The 23,681-nt window shown below is 34.8% G+C and overlaps 2 protein-coding genes across 3 annotated transcripts in view; one reads left to right on the plus strand and one right to left on the minus strand.

The window, feature by feature from the left end:
- The window catches only part of LOC135071217 (protein javelin), a 181,108-nt gene extending 179,446 nt beyond the window's left edge, over positions 1–1,662 (minus strand). Inside the window, exon 1 of the mRNA XM_063964991.1 lies at positions 1,382–1,662. Coding sequence (XP_063821061.1) covers positions 1,382–1,476 — 95 coding nt within the window. The 5' untranslated portion in view covers positions 1,477–1,662. The remainder of the gene's footprint in view (positions 1–1,381) is intronic.
- Positions 1–23,681, plus strand: part of LOC135071222 (calcium uniporter protein, mitochondrial) — a 255,858-nt gene that overhangs the window by 188,048 nt on the left and 44,129 nt on the right. Inside the window, exon 3 of one of the 2 annotated variants that reach the window (XM_063964997.1) lies at positions 12,044–12,070. The exons of the other annotated variant lie outside the window; for it this stretch is intronic. Within the exon in view, the coding sequence (XP_063821067.1) occupies positions 12,044–12,070 (27 nt within the window). The remainder of the gene's footprint in view (positions 1–12,043; positions 12,071–23,681) is intronic. 2 annotated transcript variants of the gene reach the window in all.

Genomic DNA, 23,681 nt, shown 5'->3' on the forward strand with positions numbered 1-23,681 from the left:
TGGAGTTATGACGGATTCGACTTTCGATTCGATCAAAAAGTGCAACGTGTCTAGGGGGACTAATCAGTTGATTGATCAAACTTTGATTAAAATATTTCATGTATTTCCCACTTCCTAAATAATTTACCCACTAGTTTCTATTCAACTGTCAGAACCGCACTGCATTTACTTTGAAATTGTCTTAACATTTGCTTCACAAACTGGAGCAAAACGTGAGCTCATATTCTATTAATAGTCCTTAATTCGTTCAATTACACACTGGCAGCTTGACCTTAACAATTATGTCATTCTTTGAGCTACATTCCATTTGACATTTCAAAAATAATGTTCGAATTACTAGGAAAAAGTAATAGATCTGTTTTAAAAAGCTGAAAATACGCAACGATCTGTTGGCACCATTTTGCTGAAAACGGTCAACCTTGCTCATCATATTTTTGATGCACACTGCTTTCAAATAATAAAAATACTTTCATAAGTGTATGAGTAGACAATATTGCTTGTATTTGTATTTTTACATCTTCTTCTGTTTGTCTTTCTTTCAAATTCTTCATAAATCAATAATAACAAATTTTTAGAATCAGCAAATTATTATGCTTACTTCAATTGAACTCATTTTTATGATTTCATATTTATGTGCAATACATGTACTTATAGGTAAAATGTGTTTCAGTCATAAAATTACGAGGAACTTTTACATCAAACAATAGATTAGGTATGTAAGTACTCTAATTACTTATTATTAAACTTTAGTTTTAAGTTCTACCTAGTGTCAATAATTTAAAGTATGTCATTCATTCGATTCGCACGGATCGTATTGAATCCATCGTTAATAACGAAACTACTTACAAACAATTTGTTGGTTCGACTACGACACACTTTGAATATCGAATTCGTAGTTCGTAGCAATCAACCGTAACGTACCTTTGATCTGTCGTAGTAGCTACGAATTCGTTAGTTCATTGGGAGTTTAGTTTGTTTGTATAGACTTAACTACGACAGAATTTTCCTACTACAATTGCCTTTTTGTTAAATAACCAACTTAAATACCATCTTTCTGAAAGGATTGCGTAAGTCCTAACTCATTAAAATGAATGATTATACAAATTGTATAACCGTACACAAAATAAATGCTTTCTATTTTAATGTTATTTAATTTCACCACACAAATGAAAGAAAGTTGCGTTCAAATTAATTTCTACTTGAAGAAAAAAATGCTAATGACACGATCTGTAGGCTAGGGATGCGTGCCGCGATAAGCTTTTATCGATTTCACGCGATAAGTCTATAATATATTGTCTAAAATCATTGACAAGATTTTATCATGGCGCGCATCCTAGTCCAGCCGGAAAACTTTTGAGAAAAATAAAAATAATAATCTCACCTTCGCCTCCTACAATGCGCCTTACGCCGGTCATGAGCAGGCGGGTCGCTAGCGTAAGCCCCCTGCTCTCCTTCCGCACTATGTCCAGCCCCCATCTTTACCCCATGCCACTTCACACACCGTCACTGACACACGCACCTACGACACCCTCGTTCGAGAATCAAAATTTAAAAATTTGAAATTTAAAATTTAAACTTGGAACGTTCGAATGGAGAACTGTCACTGGCAGGGGAGTATGGAGGTAGTACAAGGGTGCCGTGGTGTACCCGCGATGCGCGGGCGGCTCGCGACGAGAATGTGAACCGTACCGGCGCGTGAGTCGACGCGCCCGCCTTACATTATTTATGACTGGGCCAAGCGACGGGCGGTTGCGATTTGGGATTTTTTTGGATTTTTCTATTGTTGAGAAGTTGATAGAAATACCAGAATTCACTAGACGTATCGCTGTTGTGTACAAATGAAAATAATTTATAAACTACCATTTTATTTTTAAAACGTAGATGTTTAAAAGTCAAGGAAAATATGGGCTTTTATGTATTTGTTTTACAGTGCAATAGTGGAACTAGAAATATGTTTCCTGTTTTTAATGTTGTCTGTTTCACAATCATTACGATGTGAATAGGAGAACTCTACTATATTGAAGGTTAATAAAAAGCAGCTAAAAACTACATAATGTTACACATTTTCGGTAGCTTAACGAATTTATTAACCTCAAGAACATACTAAACGAAACGATTGACTGCTTTTTAGTCCACTACACTATTGATGAACAATTATTAAGCTCGAGTTTGTTAGCATACGGTCAAATATCAACTCTATAGTTAGCATGTATTACGAGTAGTATTTTGTTAAAAAATCTATTATTATGTCTGATGGTTTCAAGTATCTTACACTTTTAAAGCGCAATCACATCGATTGATCAGTAAAGCTTCAACCACACCAACGCTTGCAGATCGCCATCGCCGGCGCGATCATAGGCCAATGACAGTTCGCGCGGACTGTCATGCGTCGCGCGACTTGTCATTGGCCTATGATCGCGCCGGCGATGGCGATCTGGTGTGGTTGAATCTTAAAAATAGAAACTTCTAGTCTTCCCACATCATGCACACGGGCCTCCTTCCTATCACTTGGACCACGCACGCTAATTGCCGGCCGATCCGCCTCGGAAATCGCTTCGCTCTCGTTTCTACTAATTACACGACCCGCTGCTTTCCCAGTGGAAAACGTCGCGCCGGAAGGAACGAGCTCTAGTATTCGGTTCCCGACAGTGACACTTTGGGGACAACATTTTTGGAGGAGAGAACCCAGCTTAAAAAAGTGTACCGGATTCTAAAAAAAATTTCAGTAAGTATTGTGTAAGTGATATGGTTTGATTTGCAGCCATGCACTGAAATTCGTAATGCTACTTTGGTGTGCCAAATATGACAAAAAAAAAGTAGAGCTTGCGTCGTCGGTAGAATTCTTACTTCTGTATTTTTACTACGGATTTTCTTGTTAGTAGTTATTTTTGTGATTTTCGTTTGCTGTTCGTGGTTTAAAAATGATTATTTCTATCATAACCATTACCGCGAATTCTTAGTCGTATTATCCTCTAAATAATAACGTAGAGTCTACAAACTGTACCTATATCAGACTACATAACTTTATTGCAAAATAACACCTATTTTGACGAAAAAAGATGTCACAGCAAGTAAAATGCTCAAACTTAGGTATAGCTACATAAAATAACACCTATCCTAACAAATTCTTCAAGAATTGTGTGTACAGGACTCCTTTCCGCAAACCGTCTATAGGATTAAAGCGCTTTAAGCAAATGTAGCTCAAACACCCCCTAGTAGGGGTCCCCTAACACTCGCAGCGCTTGCAACATAAGTAAATGCAGTTTACACTGGCTTGTATTTATTCGTCCACCCACTGAGTAAATAAGATAGATAACATTTGTATAAAATGGGACATTTCGACTAAAATAGTAAGACACATGGGACATTTGTTTTCCATACTCTGTCCTACGAATATGCGTAGTGGCCTAACGTGAAAGATAACAACTGTCTACAGTATTTTTGCGCACGGGTTATGCATAGCTTATTTTTATTGCTTTATAACCTAGAAACAAGAATAACAACAAAAAATTGTTCTGAATTTGCTTTTATGTGTAAAAAAATAGAAAAATTCATATCAATGAATGTATGAAACATGAATATAGTGATGATTTAATTTGTTGCCAAATATTTTTTTCTTTCTTTCTTTCATTCTTTCTAATTATTAAAACATAACAAACATCCATTTAAGATTCATTCTCACAAGAGAAAAATTAAAATAGAGTCCAAATGTTTATTAAAAATTAAAAGTTCTAATTTCTTGTCATGTTCCATAGAAGATTTTTTTCATAAAAATCTAACCCTATCATGCTTTCAGTATACTGGCCTTGGTAACGTCGTTTCTCAAATCCCACTATATTTTGATGAAAGCGTGCCCCTTGTTCTTGCGAATAAGCCCCCATAATTATTTATAAATATATCCCAATGAGAATGTGACGTGCATCTTTAGAGACATTTTACTATGAAGATGGAAAATTCAAATCGCTATAACTTTTTAAAAAGCAAATATTTTCGATTTGTAATCGCACTTTTTTTATATACATTTGCTTATATAATCAGAATATAATAAGTAAAATCCATGCGCAAAAAAAATTTTTTTTTTTGTTGACCCGTGTAATGTAACATAATTGAAGTGGGATAACTTTTAAAGCATCATTAATAAATTGACATGTACCTACTTTTACCCACTTTTAACCCACTTTTGGGTTTTAAGAGCCGTAAAAGTTATTGGGCTAAAATGAATTTAGAGAAGTTACGTTTTCGAAATGCTTAAATGGTTTATTTATACTCAACATATTTTTTGATGTAACATCATTTAAGATGTTCTAGAATAGGTCAATAGTAATCTATACTAATATTATAAAGCTGAAGAGTTTGTTTGTTTGTTTGTTTGTTTGTTTGGTTGAACGCGCTAATCTCAGGAACTACTGGACCGATTTGAAAAATTATTTTTGTGTTGGATAGCCCGTTAGTTCCTGAAGGCTTTAGGCTATATATCATCACGCTAAGACCAATAGGAGCGGAACACCAATGACACGGTAATACTATCTATACAGTATTCCAACTCGGCCATATTTTTGAAATAAATGTCAACAGTCGTGCGGTATGTCACAGTATGACAACATGCGATAGGGCTGCCCACCTACAGTACCCAGTTTGATATTACATCTGCCTACTTAAAATTTCTATCTAGTTTTGTAATTGTATTTTTTATTTAGTTAGACAAACAAAATACTTTGTGAATGGAATAGGTTAAAAATGTGTGTTGTTTTGTGATTACTTAGTAGATTTAATTTAGTAAAAACTACTTAAATCATTTTGAAACTTTAATAATCATAATGATCTGTTACTTTAATTCGTCGTTGAAGTCGTGGGCAAAAATAAGCTAGTTTAATACATCATTTTCATTTCAAATCAAACTGACTGAAATTAACAATTTGACTAGTTTTTTACCAATTTGAACGTAAATGACGGTCATTCAAATTCAATCAGTTTTGTCATTTTTAGCACTTGGCCCACAGCTTGGCCACCGACGTCCATTCGGCACATTCGCGACACCCCCGACTTTTGCATACCGAGCGCATACCGAGATTTGAATTTCGAAAGAAAGTTCTCGTTTCGTCTGTTTATATGAAGTTACAATACTGTATGATATTATTACCGTGCCAATGAAGAATGTTTCAAATCAGTGATTTTTTTCCTTTTGAGAGCTGACGCTGCGTAAACGGTTAAAGTTTCGCAAAAATCATGTATGACAGGATTGTTCCCCTTTAAAAGTTCTAAAAAAAAGTCCGCTATAGTATATGTCTATCTTTTAGGGTTGGCTCATAGTAACCCTTTTTATGCAAAAAGAAATCTGTTTTATATTAATGCATTATTTGCGGAGGTTTTTTCATAAACATGATATTAATCCTTATCCAAATAAATAAGTTATTCATCACAAGTATTTAATTTTAAACATACTTGGCCTTTACACCATTCGATTTCAATAAATATCTTAGGAGATATCGCAGTTTTAAAATATCATCGCAGCAAAATAATGATCAAGTACTGCGCGCGCCACTGATGGATCAATGCACAGCCTAAATCGCTAATCGTAGAGACCTGAAACTTGGACGGTGTGTTCTTTGTAAGACGTAAGTATCTGATAAGAAAGGATTTTCCAAAATTCTACCCCTAAGGAGGTAAAAAGGGGTGGCAAAGTTTGTATGGGATAACGAGATTCCTTCGTTCAATCTACTTCAAATTTCGCATAAGCATTCTATAACAGAATTAATGGAAGATGTGTTTCGTATTTTAGTGAAATGCACCCCCTAACTATGTTAAAAAGGGGTAGAAAGTTATTTTAGTGGTGATTTGCTTCAAAGTTGATATTAATTACCTACTCATTAGTGCATTTTTTTACAATCATGTCATGTTACAGACTATCATACTCTAGGGGCCTCCACTTAACCTCGGAGTGGGTGCCCGCTGCGTGCGCTCGCCTAACAATGCATAGTAATGCATGACGGTCATTCCGCGGGCACCTGCTTGCGCTGTATATACAAAAACTCATTTTCGCGCGAGAGTTTTGGCGGAGGCCCTTGAGTTCGTGGGAGTAGTCTTGAGGAAAGCTCCTTCTCCCACGGCCAGTGGCATGCTAGAAGCTTGGTGATTCTAGCACCCGTAGAAAAATAAAAAAAAAGTTTACCAATAATACTGCGGTAGGTGTAGTTTTCGATTTCGTAGTAAAAAGATAATACCACCGAGTAACTTTCACCGGATCAAAGGCCGAGCTGCATATTCATAAAATATAAGAAAAATTTATTTTCATGTTTATTTAACCTTTAAGATTTTTATATTTTATAAGTATTCAAACATTTAGATAATAACGTTAAAAACATTTAAAAATCGTATGAGAACGTTTTCGACTTCTCCGCGGATGAAGTCGCGGGCAAAAGCTATTTGTAAAATAATTAGACTAAATTATTAAAAGTGCCTACCCAAAGTCATTATTCCACGCGGACGAAGTCGCGGGCACAGCTAGTAAAATATAAAATGGACAAATAAATAATACAGACAAGATAGCACAATTAGTTTTTTCAGACAAGCAAACAATTAAATACGTAGAATTCATCAATAAAATCAAAGATAAAATTGGGTTTAAATATGAGCCGAATTAAACTGTTTTAATGCCATGTCAATCAAATATTTGAGGAGCCGTTGCAATTTGTCAGCCGCAATACATTTCACATTTTCACGTCGTTTGAAAATTATTAATTTTCGTTTGTTTGTTTTCAATTAACAATTTATTGGCAGCCAAAATTCAATTTTCACAACTGCTTTGCAATAAAATGTATAAATGGCCCTATGAAAAAACTTGCATGTCAAAATATGAAAGCGTTTCAGGAATTAATGATTTTTAACTGTCGGCACTTATGTATTTAATTGAATTAAACGTTATTAAAATGAGCCATTTCAACGTTTCGTCTTCTAAATAGTAATTAAAAACTAAATTGGCGCTATTAAGTAACAAATGACGGTCGCAATATTAGAACATTCAACATTTCAAAAACGCAAAAACAAAAGACGGTGCATTATTTTATGCATGCATTACTTTTTAAATCTTCTATGACTGGATAATACGTCGCTACAGTGTTATTATTATGCCAGTATTGTTTTCTATCCATAAACTATCACGTGCTAAAGCTACAGAACAATTAGTTCCTACACAGTCGATGCAAATAAAAACAGTATACTGTGTGAAGTTTCCGCATGAAAGATGATGACCGAAGATAAATTACTGTGCGTCCCGCTCTCTCGTGTACGTGCGAAAGGGATGCGAGAGCCAACGGTAAGACTACTGTTAAGAACATGGTTTCTGCTTTAATAAAATTGGTACCGTTGGTAATGGTTCATTGTAAGAGTAACATTTCAAATAAATTAATACATGCTTGTATTGATTATGCACACCTGCTTAGATTTTTGTGCTTAAGTCAATAAAAGTGATAGATAAGAAGTCCATAAGTATTTTTGTGGAGGCGTATGCCGTATGCGCAAAACATTTTAGTTTGGAAAACGTACCAAAAATACATAAGACAAATTCGACAAAGCATTAAATATCTTTAATGCCATAGAAATTGGTAATAAGGCCAACTTAATGCCATAAGGCATTCTCTACCAGTTTACCTTCGGGCTAAGGGAAAAAATTCGTCTCGAAACCTTTCTCTCCTCGTCAGTCTAACATTAAAAGTTGAGTAGGTAAACTTTATCATAAAAAAAGTTGTCCAATTTTTTTTATTGTACCATTACCTAACTCTTCAGCTGATGGCTAATCTAAGTACTTCTACTGTTCATTTCAAATTTTACTATCGTCATCATCATCATAAGAGGGTCGCGATCCCTCCCTCCGAAAGAGTGCCATAAAACGCGACTCTATAGTATTTTCATCTATCCATCACGCGTATGTAATGTCTTTATGAGGTTGCCTATCCATTGCAAGATGAATAAGTGCAACAATTCCTGAAAAATTGTGGAAACTAAGCCTAGGCGCATTCTCACAATGCGCGTGGACGCACAGGGTGACACACGAACCAATCACAGAGCTTTATTCTACGCTGTGCGTTCGATTTGCTGCTTCACTTAAGCAAGCATCGTTTGTAATTACGGGCGTTAGTTGGCCGATAGTTGAGTCGGGCTGTTAATCAGTATGGACATGTATGAAAGTCCGCACATTACACCGATTTGATATCGGCTGATTCTTCATACAAATTAAAATCGGGCCCAACTATCGGCCAACTAAAAGTTGGTGGTCTGCGCCTTCCTTAAACCTAAATTAAACACGATGATTATTTTTAATTAATTCTTTAAACCATCAATAACTTAATTGTTAACAAGTCAAGTAAAACAACAGTTATAATAACTTTTTGTTTCGTTCACCATTGCATGCTTGCCTATTTGATATGCTTCCAGATAAGCTAGCATATTTATATATAACAACGAGAAAGTTGGTTCGTTTGTTATCTAATGTTTCTCGTCTTAATTGTGAAGTAAATGAGATGGACGTAATAACAGTTTAATCTATTTTATTTGAACTAACAAGTGGTAATCGGATATTATCAGTGTATAATTTTGGATTATCTTCATGATTTAATTTTTGCAAAGAAATTGTGGCTAGTTTACTCAAACGACACTATTAAACTTAGTTAACCAAATAGGATTAAGTTTAATAGTACTAGTAAAGCTTCTAAGAGCTTTTATTTTTTAATTTATTTAGTTACTAATAACTCAAAGCATGGGAATTAGATAACGAATATAGATAGGCGTACCTATTGAAATACATAACACAGCATTTTAAAAACACATTGGACAAACACATGGGTGCACCATCTTACTTTGACAGTAATTATGACGATAACCGGTGCTTTTTGTATGGAGTTTGACAGATTTTTGACGTTTGTCAAAGTTAAAGTAAGATGGTGCAACCAAGCCTAAGAGTAAACCCTGTTTTATTTGCAGGGTTATTTTAACATGCTTATGTATAAGTAAATTTACATAGACGTCCCTCTAAACTAGGAATTCGGATGTAGGTAATGTTTTAAAAGCTTAACGTGAAACTATACTAAAATTACTTTGCTAATTTCATGGGAAGGGAATTCAACGAAATATCAAAAGTTGTTTGTTTATATCTTATGCCTTTAGAAATAAGATCGAAATTAATTCCTTTTGATGTCCGTTAGCTAAATAGGGAAGGGACTAAAACAAGTTGAAGGCAAATTTTGTTACTTGTTTACTTAAATTGTGTTTAGTTTTTGTTTGCTACTAAAAATACAGTCGGCAACGCATTAAACTTTACATTTTTGTTGGAAAATAGCATTTATAACTTTATAAGATTCCACCCTATTAGTAGCTTTACCATAAGTTTACTTACATTAAGCCTAGGCGCAGACCACCGACTTTTAGTTGGCCGATAGTTGAGTCGGGCTGTTAATCAGTATGGACATGTATGAAAGTGCGTAACATTAAACCGATTTGGTATCGGCCGATTCTTCATAGAAATTAAAATCGGGCCCAACTATCGGCCAACTAAAAGTCGGTGGTCTGCGCCTAGGCACAAGCCTAGGCTAAACGTCATCTCTAACGAGTTTTGACGCACTCGTCAAAAAATCTGTGAAGATTTTAGTTCTTGAAAGTAACCGTTAGGGGCGCTGTACAGTATGACATACATTCCATGTATTTTTTTTAAATAATCAATAGCGAGTACACATTATGTAAAGTCATTATACAGTACACTACACTTTACATGGTTGCTTGTAAGTCTGGCCTTAGTACCGGACTGTACCAATATTAAAAATTTCAATTACAAAACTTTGATATTACAAGATTAAACTTCGCAAACTTTGATTTATGTTCCAGTTACTTTTATGAGGGCAACTTTCAACGCAGACAGTCGTAATAAAGCCAGCTGAAGGTAGAATAAGGGAGATTAATGGTCTTCTATTGAAGCTGGATTGGGGAATTTTGATCTTTATGACACTTCTTTGAGTAAGGGTTCGTAATAACTGTAGAGCTAACTCTTGCCCGCTATTTTGCTTACGTGGAATGGACAAGTTTCCAATTTTTTTCTTTTAATAAAACTTGAAAATATAAGTAAAACTTAATAATAATTGTGAAAGAATTATGAAAATATCTTTACAAATACAAAAGTTATAGGGCCTTAAAGTTGCGCATAACAAATATTCCCGCTATTTTGATCGGTGTAGTCACGACAGTCATTCGGAGTACAAACAGTAAATCACCCCTGGTCCAGTGCTATTGACAGATGCAATTTTTTTTAAATCTAGTAGTTTTTAATTTTTCATCACGAAACTTCTCCATTAAGGCCAGTCACAGAAAATCTTATGCTGAGTTGCACCAGCTAACTATTGCAGTAACTATGACGATAACCGGTGTTTTTTGTATTCAAAGATAGCCGTCTCGTCCTCTCAAGTTCGTCTATCATACGAAAATAAATCTGACTAGATTCCGCAAAAAACAAACGACTATTAGATAAGTTACAGGTAACGTGTAAAGTTAAGTACTATCGCATTTATACATATAAGAATATAAGTATTCATTCCCTTTGGGGTATTTATGGGATATTACGTCCTGAAAATAGTCATAACTTACTTTTATTTGCTTCTGTGGCATCATGTAGGTATTGTAGCAATAAAAGTCCTGTATTAATTGTACAATAAATAATACCTGTTTTAAAGAAGCGTAGCGTAAAATGTCCAAGGATTCGTTCGTTCGTTCGTTTCAGCCAAACGACGTCCACAGCTGGACAAAGGCCTCCCCCAAGGTTTCCACAATGAACGGTCCTGCGCTGCCCGCATCCTGGTTCTTCTCCCGCGACTTTTACCAGATCGTCGGTCCACCTAGTAGAAAGCCTGCCCAAGCTACGTCTTCCAGCCCGTGGTTGCCACTCGATAACTTTTCTGCCCCAACGGCCATCGTCTCTACGATTTTAGCAATCCTGCTGTCCAAGGATATATTTATTTATTAATGAGAACATTGTCTGTTAAAAAATAGGTCACACAAAAAATATAAGAAGAAACATTGTTTTGTCAGGTCTATATTCTTGTATTTCAGTTTATTATTGGTAGAAAATTCTTTAATATTTTCACTCGATTTCAACTTCACGCTGTATTATGGAAATCGAAACGAAGATATCAGCTGGAAATATAATCTACTTGTCATCTTGACGTCTATAATAACGCTATAAGAATCTTACGTTTTATTTATGCGTTTAGCACTTGAAGTAAATTCCAAGAAACCAAATACCGTGCTAGATGAGGATTCTAATCGTATAACGAACCTGTGTCCAAGTTTCTACTGCCATTACATTATTTTAAGAATTATGACAGAATTATACTTGTTCACATACCTACTTTAGGTAAAGTTTGTTCTATGAAATGTTGATGAAATAACTGCCAGCAACTATTTGTTCTTAGCAGTTTTTTTTCTAATAAGTGGAACGCGTCAGATATCACGAATCACGCGATACATGAGAAGTACCTACAATTAACGTCAAATCAAACTACTATACATTTCATTGCAAAATGGCATCTGCTAAAACTACTTAAGAAGCAATAGTGTTTGGATAGATCATTGGTTCAAAAAGTGGGGGGCGCAAAGACCTTTAAAGGAGGGCGCGGGTCATCTGTAAGAAACCTGCGATCAACTATCGAATGCATTCCAGACTGCTCGATACGACCAATAAATAATCTTGACTGGAAGAGGGTTTTTTTGTAATGGTCGAAAGAAGGCACGTCTGAAATAAGTTTGGGAACCAATGGGCTAGATGTTGTCGTCCCTATCTTGAATTAGATTTGTGCGTGTGGTGACTGAGTTTGTTGCGGCACTTCTTCTCAGCACTTGCCAAATGTTGGTCTCGAAGCGCTGGTAGGTTAAAAAGATTATGAGACATGTAGAGGATCCTTAAGAGCAAAATATTTGACGATTTGTACGTTTTTTTTATTTAATGCCGCGTACGCCCTTTCTTTTTCTTTTTGGTTGTGTTATTATCACTTCTTGTCTTTTACAGATAAAAATGGAGAGAAAAGTGTCACTGGTACGGTGCAATTTTCTATAAAATAACATTTCACATCATGATAACTTACTCCATATATCGTGGACATACCTACTAAATTGATTTTTCAGAGTTTTTAGACCGTAGACATTAACTATTTAGCCGCTAACCTTAAAAAGCCGAAAGTAATCTTTTTTTCATTACTAAAAAGTTTTTTCCTATAAGCACGCAATTAATCTTCCACAGCGTATAGGGCTTGAGAAAATATTAATATATTCTAGAATGCCGATGAAAAATTAGTGAATTCCAAGCCGTGGAATGAAGGCGTCAGCCCCAGATCCTATCGCCATGATATTGCGTCCTGAATTATGCAAAGCTGTACGTTATGAATTCGTGCGATATCCTCATATAAATGTCTAATCTGACAGCAAGGTTATTAGAAGGGGATCACATGGGGATCAGATACCACCAGTCGCATTACGTATAGTCAGCGTCAAATAGTTCGGGTCGCCCAAAGTAGCCAAAAAGTTCGCAACACGTCGGAATAAGGTTGTGATTGTGTTGTATACTTTTTGTTACGAACTATTTAACGCTGACTGCTGTAGGTATGTACTTTTATGATCTGTCACAACGCTGATTCTCCAAACAATTTGAATAGGAAATGTTCAAGTGTGACGTACCGTGTAGATTCCATATTCAAAATTAATGACCGAAGACCTGGCTATGTAGGTGTAAAATAAAAAGAAACCGTAAGTTCCATTTTTCAAACCGAAGAACTGGCCATGCAAAATAAGCAGAAGAAAAAGTAAACTGACCTAACAAATTATTGATTTAAAACAAATAAACATCAAACTAAAACAAAAACGAGTCAGTGTAGTGTTAGTAGGTATATTACGTAGTTTATAATCGATATTTTTGAGGATTATTTTTTTCGGTCCCTATTTCAGTGAATTTTCACACGTCCGCATGTTATGGAAACTTCTTGTTTGGTATTCAGTGGAACTCTGAAAGTTGTGAACTTGTTGACTCTCGAGTCAGGAACATGTTAGTTTATTCTTTGAGTGAGCGAAGGCGACGATACTCGAATTAAATGATAAAGAAATCACTTATTTACTGAGGAACTTTGAAAATAAGTTTTTAGGAAACGTTTTTTATGATTATTTAAGATAATTGGTCCATAATAATATTTATATTGATGGCTGTCTGGCCTTCATAACTACAATGATAGTTGCAAATTATCTAATTACGCGGGTACAAAATGTTCTTGTGATGACTCCGTAATTTATGTGATATAGAAAAAGTTCCGTAATAGAACTTTGATATGCGGTTCCATCCACAAGGTAGACCGACGACCTCATAAAGGTAGCGGAAAGGCGCTGGATGCAGGCCGCCACCAACCGGCCATTGTGGACATCATTGGGAGAGGCCTATGTTCAGCAGTGGACGTCCTATGGCTGAAATGATGATGATGCGGTTCGAAATAAAGTGTTTCTGGGTCATGCGACATGCAATTAAGAATCAATGTTGGAGTAATTTATTTATAATCCACGAGGACAAAGTCGCGGCCTTAAGCTAGTAAAATGTAATAAGAAAAGGTTATTTAGTTTTCCCCGTGCCAATATCTTCTCACCTGTATATTGATTAACCTTGGGTGAGATATTGTCCTTCTGTCCTCATAAAATAACCAATCAAAGGTGTACGTGCCTTCATCCTTATTGATTACTCTCAGATAGGTAAACCTAATATTTGGTAGGTACGTGTAGGTACAGAATACCTACATAATATTCGTATATTATATAAAGCAATTTGTAAGCAATATAATAATTAAAAACTCGATATAATCTGACGCCTTTATTGGCGTAGATCAGATATATTAAGTAATTATACTAATGAGTAAAAACCGCTTTAGAAACGTCATGTTTCCATTCAACTTGGAAAATTAATGAAGTCTTATTACTAAGCCTGATTTTAATCTACATTTTCAACGTTATTCGATAATATCATCAAATTAAAGTTTAGAAATCAGCTAAGTTTGATAAAGTGCCTATTATACATAACAGCTAGAGAAGACAGAAATAAATCAGTTTTCAATTATGGATATTATGAAAAAACTTATAAACTCACAAAAATATAAAAAACTTCAATAGTTAACAACAATAAATTAATCTACTAAGATTAATTTGTTTGTTAAAGTTTAGTCTAATACATTATTAGGCCCGTATCGGAAGTGATTTAAGCTTGCCACGATTCAATTCCTTTTGATACCTATGACACCTTAATTTCGTGAGACATAATTGTCTAAATGAAAAAAGTCATTTTTCACCAAAAATCCTTCACTTCCTAGTAATATACATTTATTTACAAATTAAAAATATATAGATATTTTTACAACAAACGCAAACTTAACTAAACAAAGAAAAAAAAACAAGATAAATAATTTGTGACTTAAAGGCTTTACTTGGAAGAAAATTACAATAGATTGAAGCCACCAGATTCAATTTAACCAAAAACAGCTCCTACTGCACACATAAAAAGAAAACAAAAAAGACTTACATGATATATCTCTTAAACCCACCCTGAAACCTATGATCCCTGACGAGGCCGGTCTAATTTCAGCTGACAAAGATAAGGAAGCTTTGCTGAAAGCCCATTTGTCACTGGAACTAGTATTAATCCTAGATTATTCTGCTGTTGGCCTGGGAAACGAAGATAAAGTGTCTTACATAAGGACATAAGGTATACGTGTCCTACATGGTATACAAGGAAACATAGGGACCTACATCACAAATTAATCAACCAAAATAAATTAGGGGATGATAATATTTTTTACCAAATTGACCATAAATGTACCTAATGTTTGTGAAAAGTTTACTACTCGTGCTTAACATAGAAACACAAGATGAAATATATGTTCAAAACTCATAAAACTCATTTATTTTTGCAAATAGGCTTTTAAAAAGCATTTTTAAACGTCCCTGTATTAACCCTACCACTGCTTTGGGACAATAAATGGGCCGGTGGTGCTGAGAAGAAGCAGCGCAAGAAACTCAGTCTATGTATGTCTATTAATAAATCACATTCTGGGAATTATGAGAACCATATTTCACCAATAAATTCGTTGGTTATTTTACTCAGTGATCATAACTTCGACAACGAAGCGTCAATTTTGAGTTATTTTAATACTTCCGACCGAAGCTAAGTTAAGCACCGGAGGAAGTCAAGGGTCCTCTTTGTTTTGGATCCAGACAGGAAATTCCATGGAAGGGTCCTTGTCTGGTTATATTTTAGGGAATGTAACTTTTCAGTGTAACTCACTTTAAAATTGATTGAGATGATGATTTTTCCGACCGATTTCGTCCATGGCGACCACTTAGATTCCTGGCTTGGCGGCGCTGGTGTGCCCGAAGATGGCTTACGTGGCCATAGGTTTTCCAGACTGACGCTCGTATTCACAAACGATGCTTGCTTAAGCGAAGCAGCAAATCGAACGCACAGCGTTGAATAAAGCTCTGTGATTGGTTCATGTGTCACCCTGTGCGTCCACGCGCACTGTGAGACCTCATAGCAATGTTTGTGAATACGGGCGTGAGATTCTTCCGTCACTTCTTCTCAGCACCAGTATTATGTATTTGGAACGTATGTGTCCTGAAAACGGCCTGTATACTAATTACGAATTTTAATTTCCCTGAAAGTCAATTGGAATATTCGTATAAGGACTTTTTCCAATTTCGATAAATAAATGGATTCAAGATGAGCTTGTTCTCGGTCATATTTGGTTGCTTTACAAATCTATATTACAAAGTTTTATTGATAGCGAAATGAAGCTATTCAGCGCTTCAAAGTTCCGAAAGGATGGACAATTTGATTACCCAAGGTTTTAGTCACGAAGTTACTTTAGGACTTTTATTAGCTACTAATCAAATTAACACAGCTACTCTATTTTAATTTAATTGGAAACTTAACCCGATTAAAAACCAGTGCAAAGTGCAAGGGGTTTTTGGAACAATAATCCAATTATAGACAAGAGTAGTTAAGGATTTTGGACTTACATATACAGTGTGAGTCACGTTAAAGTGTACATATGAAAATAGATGAAACTAGACCTATTTTTATCGACAAAAAAGAGGTCAAAAATTTTTTGAGATTTTTTTTTAATTTTTTATAGAATTTTTTTTCTTCCAATTACTTATTGTAAAGAAAACGTAATAACTTTTAAACTAAGCGGTATATCCTGATAAAATAAAAACAGTAATAATGCTAAATAACAGGCAATAGTAAAAAAATACATAAAATACACAAAAAATGCCAAAAAATAATAAAAAATGATACTTTTTGAAAAAAATCTGCTTAAAAATTCGTGTTTTTTTGGTTATTTGATAAATTTCTCCAAAAATGCCCCTATAACAGGTGGTTTTTATTGTTTTGTATTATTCTCTATCGTATTACCTTTGTAAAACCAAAAATTGCATGTCTCTATCCCTATCACAACATTTGCTATGATAGTTTGAACAAAGGCCTATCACAACATTATTCTCCTCTACAGGTAGGGACAATTTTAATTTTAACTAAAATGCTTATTTTACTTCGAAATCTTTTGTTTTTACTTGAAATCTAACTTGTCTTTATCATAATTACAAATCTAGAGCCATTTTCAGTTTCGTTGTTAACGAAGCGTTGAATGGCGCGCCCGGAGAGGCTTAGTTCAAACGATCATAGCAAATGTTGTGATAGGGATAGAGACACGCGATTTTTGGTTTTACAAAGGTAATACGATAGAAAATAATTCAAAGTAATAAAAACCACCTTTTATAGGGGCATTTTTTGGAGAAATTTATCAAATAACCAAAAAAACACGAATTTTTAAGCAGATTTTTTTCAAAAAGTATAATTTTTTATTATTTGTTGCCATTTTCTGAGTATTTTATGTATTTTTTTAGTATCGTCTGTTATTTAGCATTATTAGTGTTTTTATTTTATCAGGATATACCTCTTAGTTTAAAAGTTATTACGTTTTCTTTACAATAAGTACTTGAAAGAAAAAAAATTCTATAAAAAATTTAAAAAAAATCTCAAAAAAATTTTGACCACTTTTTTGTCGATAAAAATAGGTCTAGTTTCATCTATTTTCATATGTACACTTTAACGTGACTCACACTGTATTGGAGTCTTGGATCTGTAGGTACTTATGTACTCAACAACTTACAGTCTGTGAATGGCAAAAAATTTAGGTAATCCTTAAAGATCATTGTGGTTTTAAGTTTTGAGCTTTATTTGATTATAAGGACATTATAAGTTTAACATATTGGAGTAGGTATTCAATCTATACTCTAAAGAGTCTGCGATTGTCCAAATATTACATCCAACCAACTAAAAAAACTACGAGTCTGTGCTTGCGTTTTGAGTTTTGAGCTTTGTTGCATAATACATTAAAGTTTTAACATTACTTCAATAACAGTCAGCCATTTTTACGTTGTGTAAACTGTAGCTACAAGTGCCCTCGGTTTCCCTCCTGCAGGATCTAATGGTTTCATTAAGTATACATGCGCGGTTTTGTACACATGTCTACAGCTGGGATGGGTGAGCGTCCTGTGTATACAAGCACTTAAATAGTGCCTGACAGGAAATGGTGTTTTATTAATGATTTTTTAAAGCTGGCCTTCTGCCCGTCAAGCAGTTGTTTAGCCTTTTGTTTGGGCTCAGTCTAAGTGCCTTAAAATATTAGATAAATAATTGCTACTAAATTAAAAGTCGTAATTAATTACCTACACATAATATCTGTACCCCCAGTGAAAAGGGAGTTAAGTCGAAAATGGTGATTTTTGGGAAATCGCATTTGAAGTTAAAAAAAATCCTGCTTCGTCGCTATTAGAGATAACTTGGTGAAATATTTTTTAGGTGAAAGGTAATGTTAGATATAATTAGGCAGTGTGCCAGTTTGGGAAATATAGCTTGTGGTTTTTTCGTAATTAAATAAAAACCTAGTTATATCACCATGCACGACAACTTTACATTCGTGTAAAGTGATGTAATGAGATATAAATCATTTTACACCACACTAAATTAACCACACGCTAACAAGTGTAAAGTGATACATTTTCCACCATTTCTGTTGATAATTTTTTGTTTCTTCAATTTTAGAAAAAGTTGTAAAACAAACATAAGTAATTACACTATGAGGAATCATTATTTCAGGTTATTTAGGGTAAATCTTCCAAAAATTGTTACTTATATTAATATACACCAATTTTGTGGAGAGAAAAAAAATGTGTAAACTGATCTAACTAACATAATAGCGATCTAAGTATCCTTATAATTATGTGTAAAGTGATATAAGTGGCGACTGTAAAGGAATAAGGCTAGAATTTGAGACTGAATTCTAATTATTTACTCCTTAAATGTTTATTCTGATCTGAAACTACTATTTTATTCATTATTACACCATATACCATGAATGATATCGGCCTAAATCACATACATTATCTCCTATTATAAAGTAAGTATAGCTGAAGCAATTGTGTAGTAAAGACCAGAAATAACAATGGTTTCACATGAACTAATTAGACAGGAGACAGAGAAAAGTTTGTTTTCTACAATCACCCTTTTAGGAATCAAACCCTGAACCAGAGATGGTGATGTCAAGGTATATTGATTGCCTTTTGGCTACAGAAGGATAATATAAAAGTAAATTCATAAAATGCTTTTGTTTTCAACAAAGAGGCTTTTAAACAGCCCTTTAACACGTCCTAGTATTACTTGAACCCTACAATAATTTTGGGACATAAATGGACCAGTGCTGAGAAGAAGCAGCGCAAGAAATTTAGCCACCCTTGTCAGACTCTTCTTAAATCATAAATAACTTGAAAAAATCGAACTGCCTAGGGCGGGAATCTTCTTAAATCAATAGAGACATGAATTAACAAGACATGTTATACTTGCGAGCTAAGCAGATAAAGTCCAGCAACACATGCCATTTACATAATTATTTACTTTATACATAGTATCCATTCATAAGGACTTTCGTAGATAGTTTCTCAGGGCAATCGAATATTGCACTTAGCCTCTTGATTAGACCATTGTGTGCTATTTGTAATTTATCTTCCTATTCCAATCGCTTCAGATCCCCCCAAGTAGCAGCAGCCTATCTAGGTCGCTACAGGCCTTCTGCAGCGACCCTGGTGATTGGAGATTTTGAGCCTGTTGATCTGCTACGCTTGTGCACTACTTGTGCACGTGCTGCGGTTTTTCTTCTGCCTCCATGCATATTCTACACAGTAGGCTGTCTGTAACAGCTATATTGTGTAGGTGTTTGTTTAACATACCTGTTATTACACTTAGGACCTTTTGGATGTTGTCCCTGTTTAGTCTTATGAGGCTGCGGGAGAACTTTTTCGATATATCCACAACTGCATCTTTTGTTTGCCTGCATCTTTTACAATCTTTCCATTCTGTGTGGTGTTATTTTTCTATTTTGGAGCGCAGCCAGGTCTTGATCTGTGCTTATGGTATCGGCATTATAGGTAATTGTTCCGGACCAAATACCGTCGTGTACGATCCCTTTCTGGCCAGTTCATCTGCTGCGTCGTTGCCCAAGGAGTTACTGTGCCCTTTGATCTACTTCAGGAGTGCAGGGTAACGCCATTTGCGTCTGCAACGACTTAGGAGCGCGTCATGGCATTCCAATATAAGTATTATAATGTAGTATATTAAGTTGCTTTGTATTGCTTGCACTATCTGAGATTATTTTTATATTCAGACCTCGGATGTCTATGGTTGCAATCACCTGTGCTGCTCTGATTGCATTCTGCTTGGAAAATTGTATTGTGTTTATCTAGTGTTGTAGATATTCTTAGTATATTTAGGTAATTCGAGAAGACACCAGCTCCTGTACCTTTTTGGGTTTTGGAGCCATTAGTGTATATCCTAAGTTCATTGATTCCAGAGCAATCTTGCGTTTCCGCTGTAAGCTGGATATTATAATCTTCAGTCGAAGATTTGAACACAGGAAATTCTGTCGATGGGTGCCTCGGTGAGAAGTATTTCTTTTATTAGGGTTTTGTGCAGGATCGTGGATTGTCCTGTCTCCTTGTTTTGCTTCTTATATTTTATGTCCTTGACCTTTAAGTTTTAAAGCGGCTGCTTGCGCTTCCTCCTGAATGAAGAGGTCTAAAGATCTAAGATTCAGAAGGTACTCAAGTGATGTCGATGGAGTGGTTCTCATACAACTAGTGGCCGCTATGCTTACTATGCGTTGCAGGCTTTGGAGTTTTGATCTTGCTGTGGATAGTTGTGTTCTATGCCACCATACAAGTGATCCATAATAATATGTGTAAGAGGGCCATATAACCGACGTGTACAGCCAAAGTGTTATCTTTGGGTTGAGACCTCATCTACTACCAATGAGTCTCTTGCACTGATGGAATGCTATACAGGCCATTTTTATTTTGTTCTCGACATGACTCGCCCAGTTCAATTTGTTGTCAAAGGTGATGAGTTTTGTTTATAAAGAGTTCTGGTACCTAGTTGGAGCTCTTGTAAATTCTATAATGCACTTATTGACAACGTTAGGCACTTTGAATTCAATTATATGTTTTACTAGTAGATGTTCACCATTATTTATTAAAACTATTAACTAAAGTTCTTTGATTTATAAACTACGACATTATTTTTTCCTTTAATCTGACGTTTGGGCTAAGTTATATCATTTTACACCAAATAATTAACCAAATTATTAGTTGCGATTTTCAAATGTTTCTGATCTAAGTAACTTATAACATTTTACACATGTACGAAATTTTTGTGGTTAATGGTATTAGTCTAATTGAATCATTATACACAAAAAAAATAACCTTTTGTTTTTTACTTTTTGTGATATAAATTAAGTTACATTCTTTTTCACCAACCAACAATACATAGTTTTTTTTGTGTATATTAATATGAGTCATCTTATATTGTTAGTCACAAATTCAATCTGAACAACTTCAATCGTGTAAAAAGTAGTAACACGAGTCATACCTCTTGACACAATAAAAAATTGAAAGAAGCCTCCGGTACACTTTGTTAAAAGTAGACATGTATCAATATACACGAAAGAAAACTCAAAATTGGTTCACAAAGCCTTACTTGTATCATTTGACACAACATTATTTTCTTTTCTATACGTCGTAGAAACATACCGATTAGATACAAAAATAGCTAATTTTTCAGAGATTCACATTATGTTATAAAGTCAATTTTGATCTAAGTCGAGTTAGATCCCTTTTCACTGGGGGTACAGATATGTATATCTGTGGGCTGAGTGTGAGTTTTCATCAAACGAGCTCACTAGTGAGCGCGTTAAAAAATGACAGTGTATGACGGATTGTACAGCGCCCCTAGCGTGAAACGTTCAAAGACTAAAATTTTCATACATTTTTTTTTCCTTCATATAAACTCGCACTCGGCCCACTGATCCAGAGTTTAAGGTTCGCTTGAAACTAAATGAGATCTGAAAGTCTTTGCAATTTCCCATCAGTTCGAAGAATTTAGCATCGGCCCGATCCAATCGAGCTTATTTGATTTCTAACGTACGAGAACGAAAAAAGTGTAGAAATACATACTGTGACTCGTATTATGCGTCTAGTCTGTAACATATAGGTTGAAATTTTTTTTCCTTGGTAGGGCTAAAAAATCCGGGAAAAATTTAGATTTAGATTTCCATATAGCGAGTATGTTCCTATTTTCTACGATCGACAGGAATCTAGAATGCAACTATTTTCTGTTGTCATAAAATATTATAGGGATTTCACATTTACTTTTTATTCTTATTTTTCATCGAATTTTCGATGATAATAAAGTGTGCGTGTGGTAAAAAAATAGCTCGTAGTTTTTTTAAGAGTTTTCACAACCACTGTAACTGTTTCTATGTTTTTTTCCACATTTGCCACAGTTGCGGTCGCAACACTGAATAATAAATGCCGGTTCGAATCTCGTTCAAGCACGACCCTAAGTGATTAGTACTTAATTGCGGCTAAATACGAGTCTCTACAGAACAAATACGACTTAATAGTCCGAAAAGTTTGAACAATCAAACTGTTTAATCATGATTATAAACTTTAATGAAAAGCGAGCTGGTTTATTGAAGTTACTTCTTCAATCTAAGTTATGCTGGGTAGTAAAGTCAGTCAAGTTGAAATGGAGGTTCAGTATTTCTATTCGTAACTTGAAAGTGTTTGCAGTTTCAAACTAAGTTGCAAAAACAAATAAGTAAATCAATTAACTTGATTGATTTGTGTAACTTAGTATGTTGATCGTAGAAATTAGATATTTTTAGGCCCATTTTCACCATCAATTCCTAATTTTTAAGTGACCCTTATGGTAACACATAACAGGAATTTTGATTTCAAAGTGGTCACCTAAAAATTAGGGATTGATGGTGAAAACGGGCATTAATCTCTCAGATATGGCTGTCAATTTAGCAGTCATACTTTACTAGTGGCCGTCTGCGACTTCGTACGCGTGGATCCCGTTTTGCCTCCTTAGGGGGTTGAATTTCGCAAAATCCCGTCTTTGTGAGCACCTACGTTCTAAAAGGAACCCCCATGCAAAATTTGAGATTCCTAGCACGTGTAGTTTCTAAGATTTCGTGATGAGTGAGTCAGTCAGTAACCTTTCGCTTTTTAGAGGCCGACTCGCACTTCACAGTTTTTTATAATTATAATTCTCTACTCGATTGCCTCAAGTTGTCTAATTTAAGTACAGGTTTGCTTATAACTTGGAATCTACAACTGAAAAATGCAACCAGTGAAGGTTGAGCCATCTCAAGAAATCTGATTCCGAACTTCTTGCAACGAACTAAGTTCTATGAGCATAGGATGAGTTTGAAGTTTTATATCTTCAGACAACAGATAGCTATAAGAATTCTGAAAGAAGTATGTTTAGATCAGATATTCTTCTACAAGTTTTATTTATTTTGAGCAGCCTTCTACCATACAAATACATTTTCCTTCCTTTCTTTCATAATACTCTTGTGTGAGATTTCAAAAGAATACAGAACACGGATTGATGGTCCAGATATCATATTTCAAATACAAAGTAATGTGTGTCCAGGAAAATAACAAAAGGACGTCCTTGGGAGTGATAGGTATGATGTCACGCAAATACTCCATTATTATGACGACTCATTCATACTTCCTTGTTTTGAAAACAATAGCAAAATACAGGTTTTATTTGTTGTGTAAAAGCTTTTTGCAGAAAATAAAAATGGCATTTCTTCATGAAGACAGGTCTGAAGCTGTCTCACAAACATAATAATGTTGTCTTGACATGATAATAAAGGCGCAAATTGTTTTTCTTTCGGTGAATTTACAAAATATGACAATGTCTCTGAAGATTATTTTGCTATGTTTTTAGGCTACGCTTTGGGGACATAGAAGGGCAATAAAACCTAAAAGTATTATAAAATATGATAATTTAATAAGGTCTTGTCATAGTCCCATCTTTTCAATTTAGTTCAGTTTGCCTTTAAATAAACTTCTTTGACTTTGAAAGTTCTTGATATTATACAAAAGAAAAGTAAGCAAACTAGACTACATTCGTATTGCTTTTTATATAGTGCAAGAACGTCATAAAAAGATATCTGTGGCCAAACATGACCTCTATTAGGGCGGAACATAAA

Source organism: Ostrinia nubilalis, chromosome 4 (genome assembly GCF_963855985.1).
Source record: "Ostrinia nubilalis chromosome 4, ilOstNubi1.1, whole genome shotgun sequence".
In the NCBI taxonomy this organism is placed as follows: domain Eukaryota; kingdom Metazoa; phylum Arthropoda; class Insecta; order Lepidoptera; family Crambidae; genus Ostrinia; species Ostrinia nubilalis.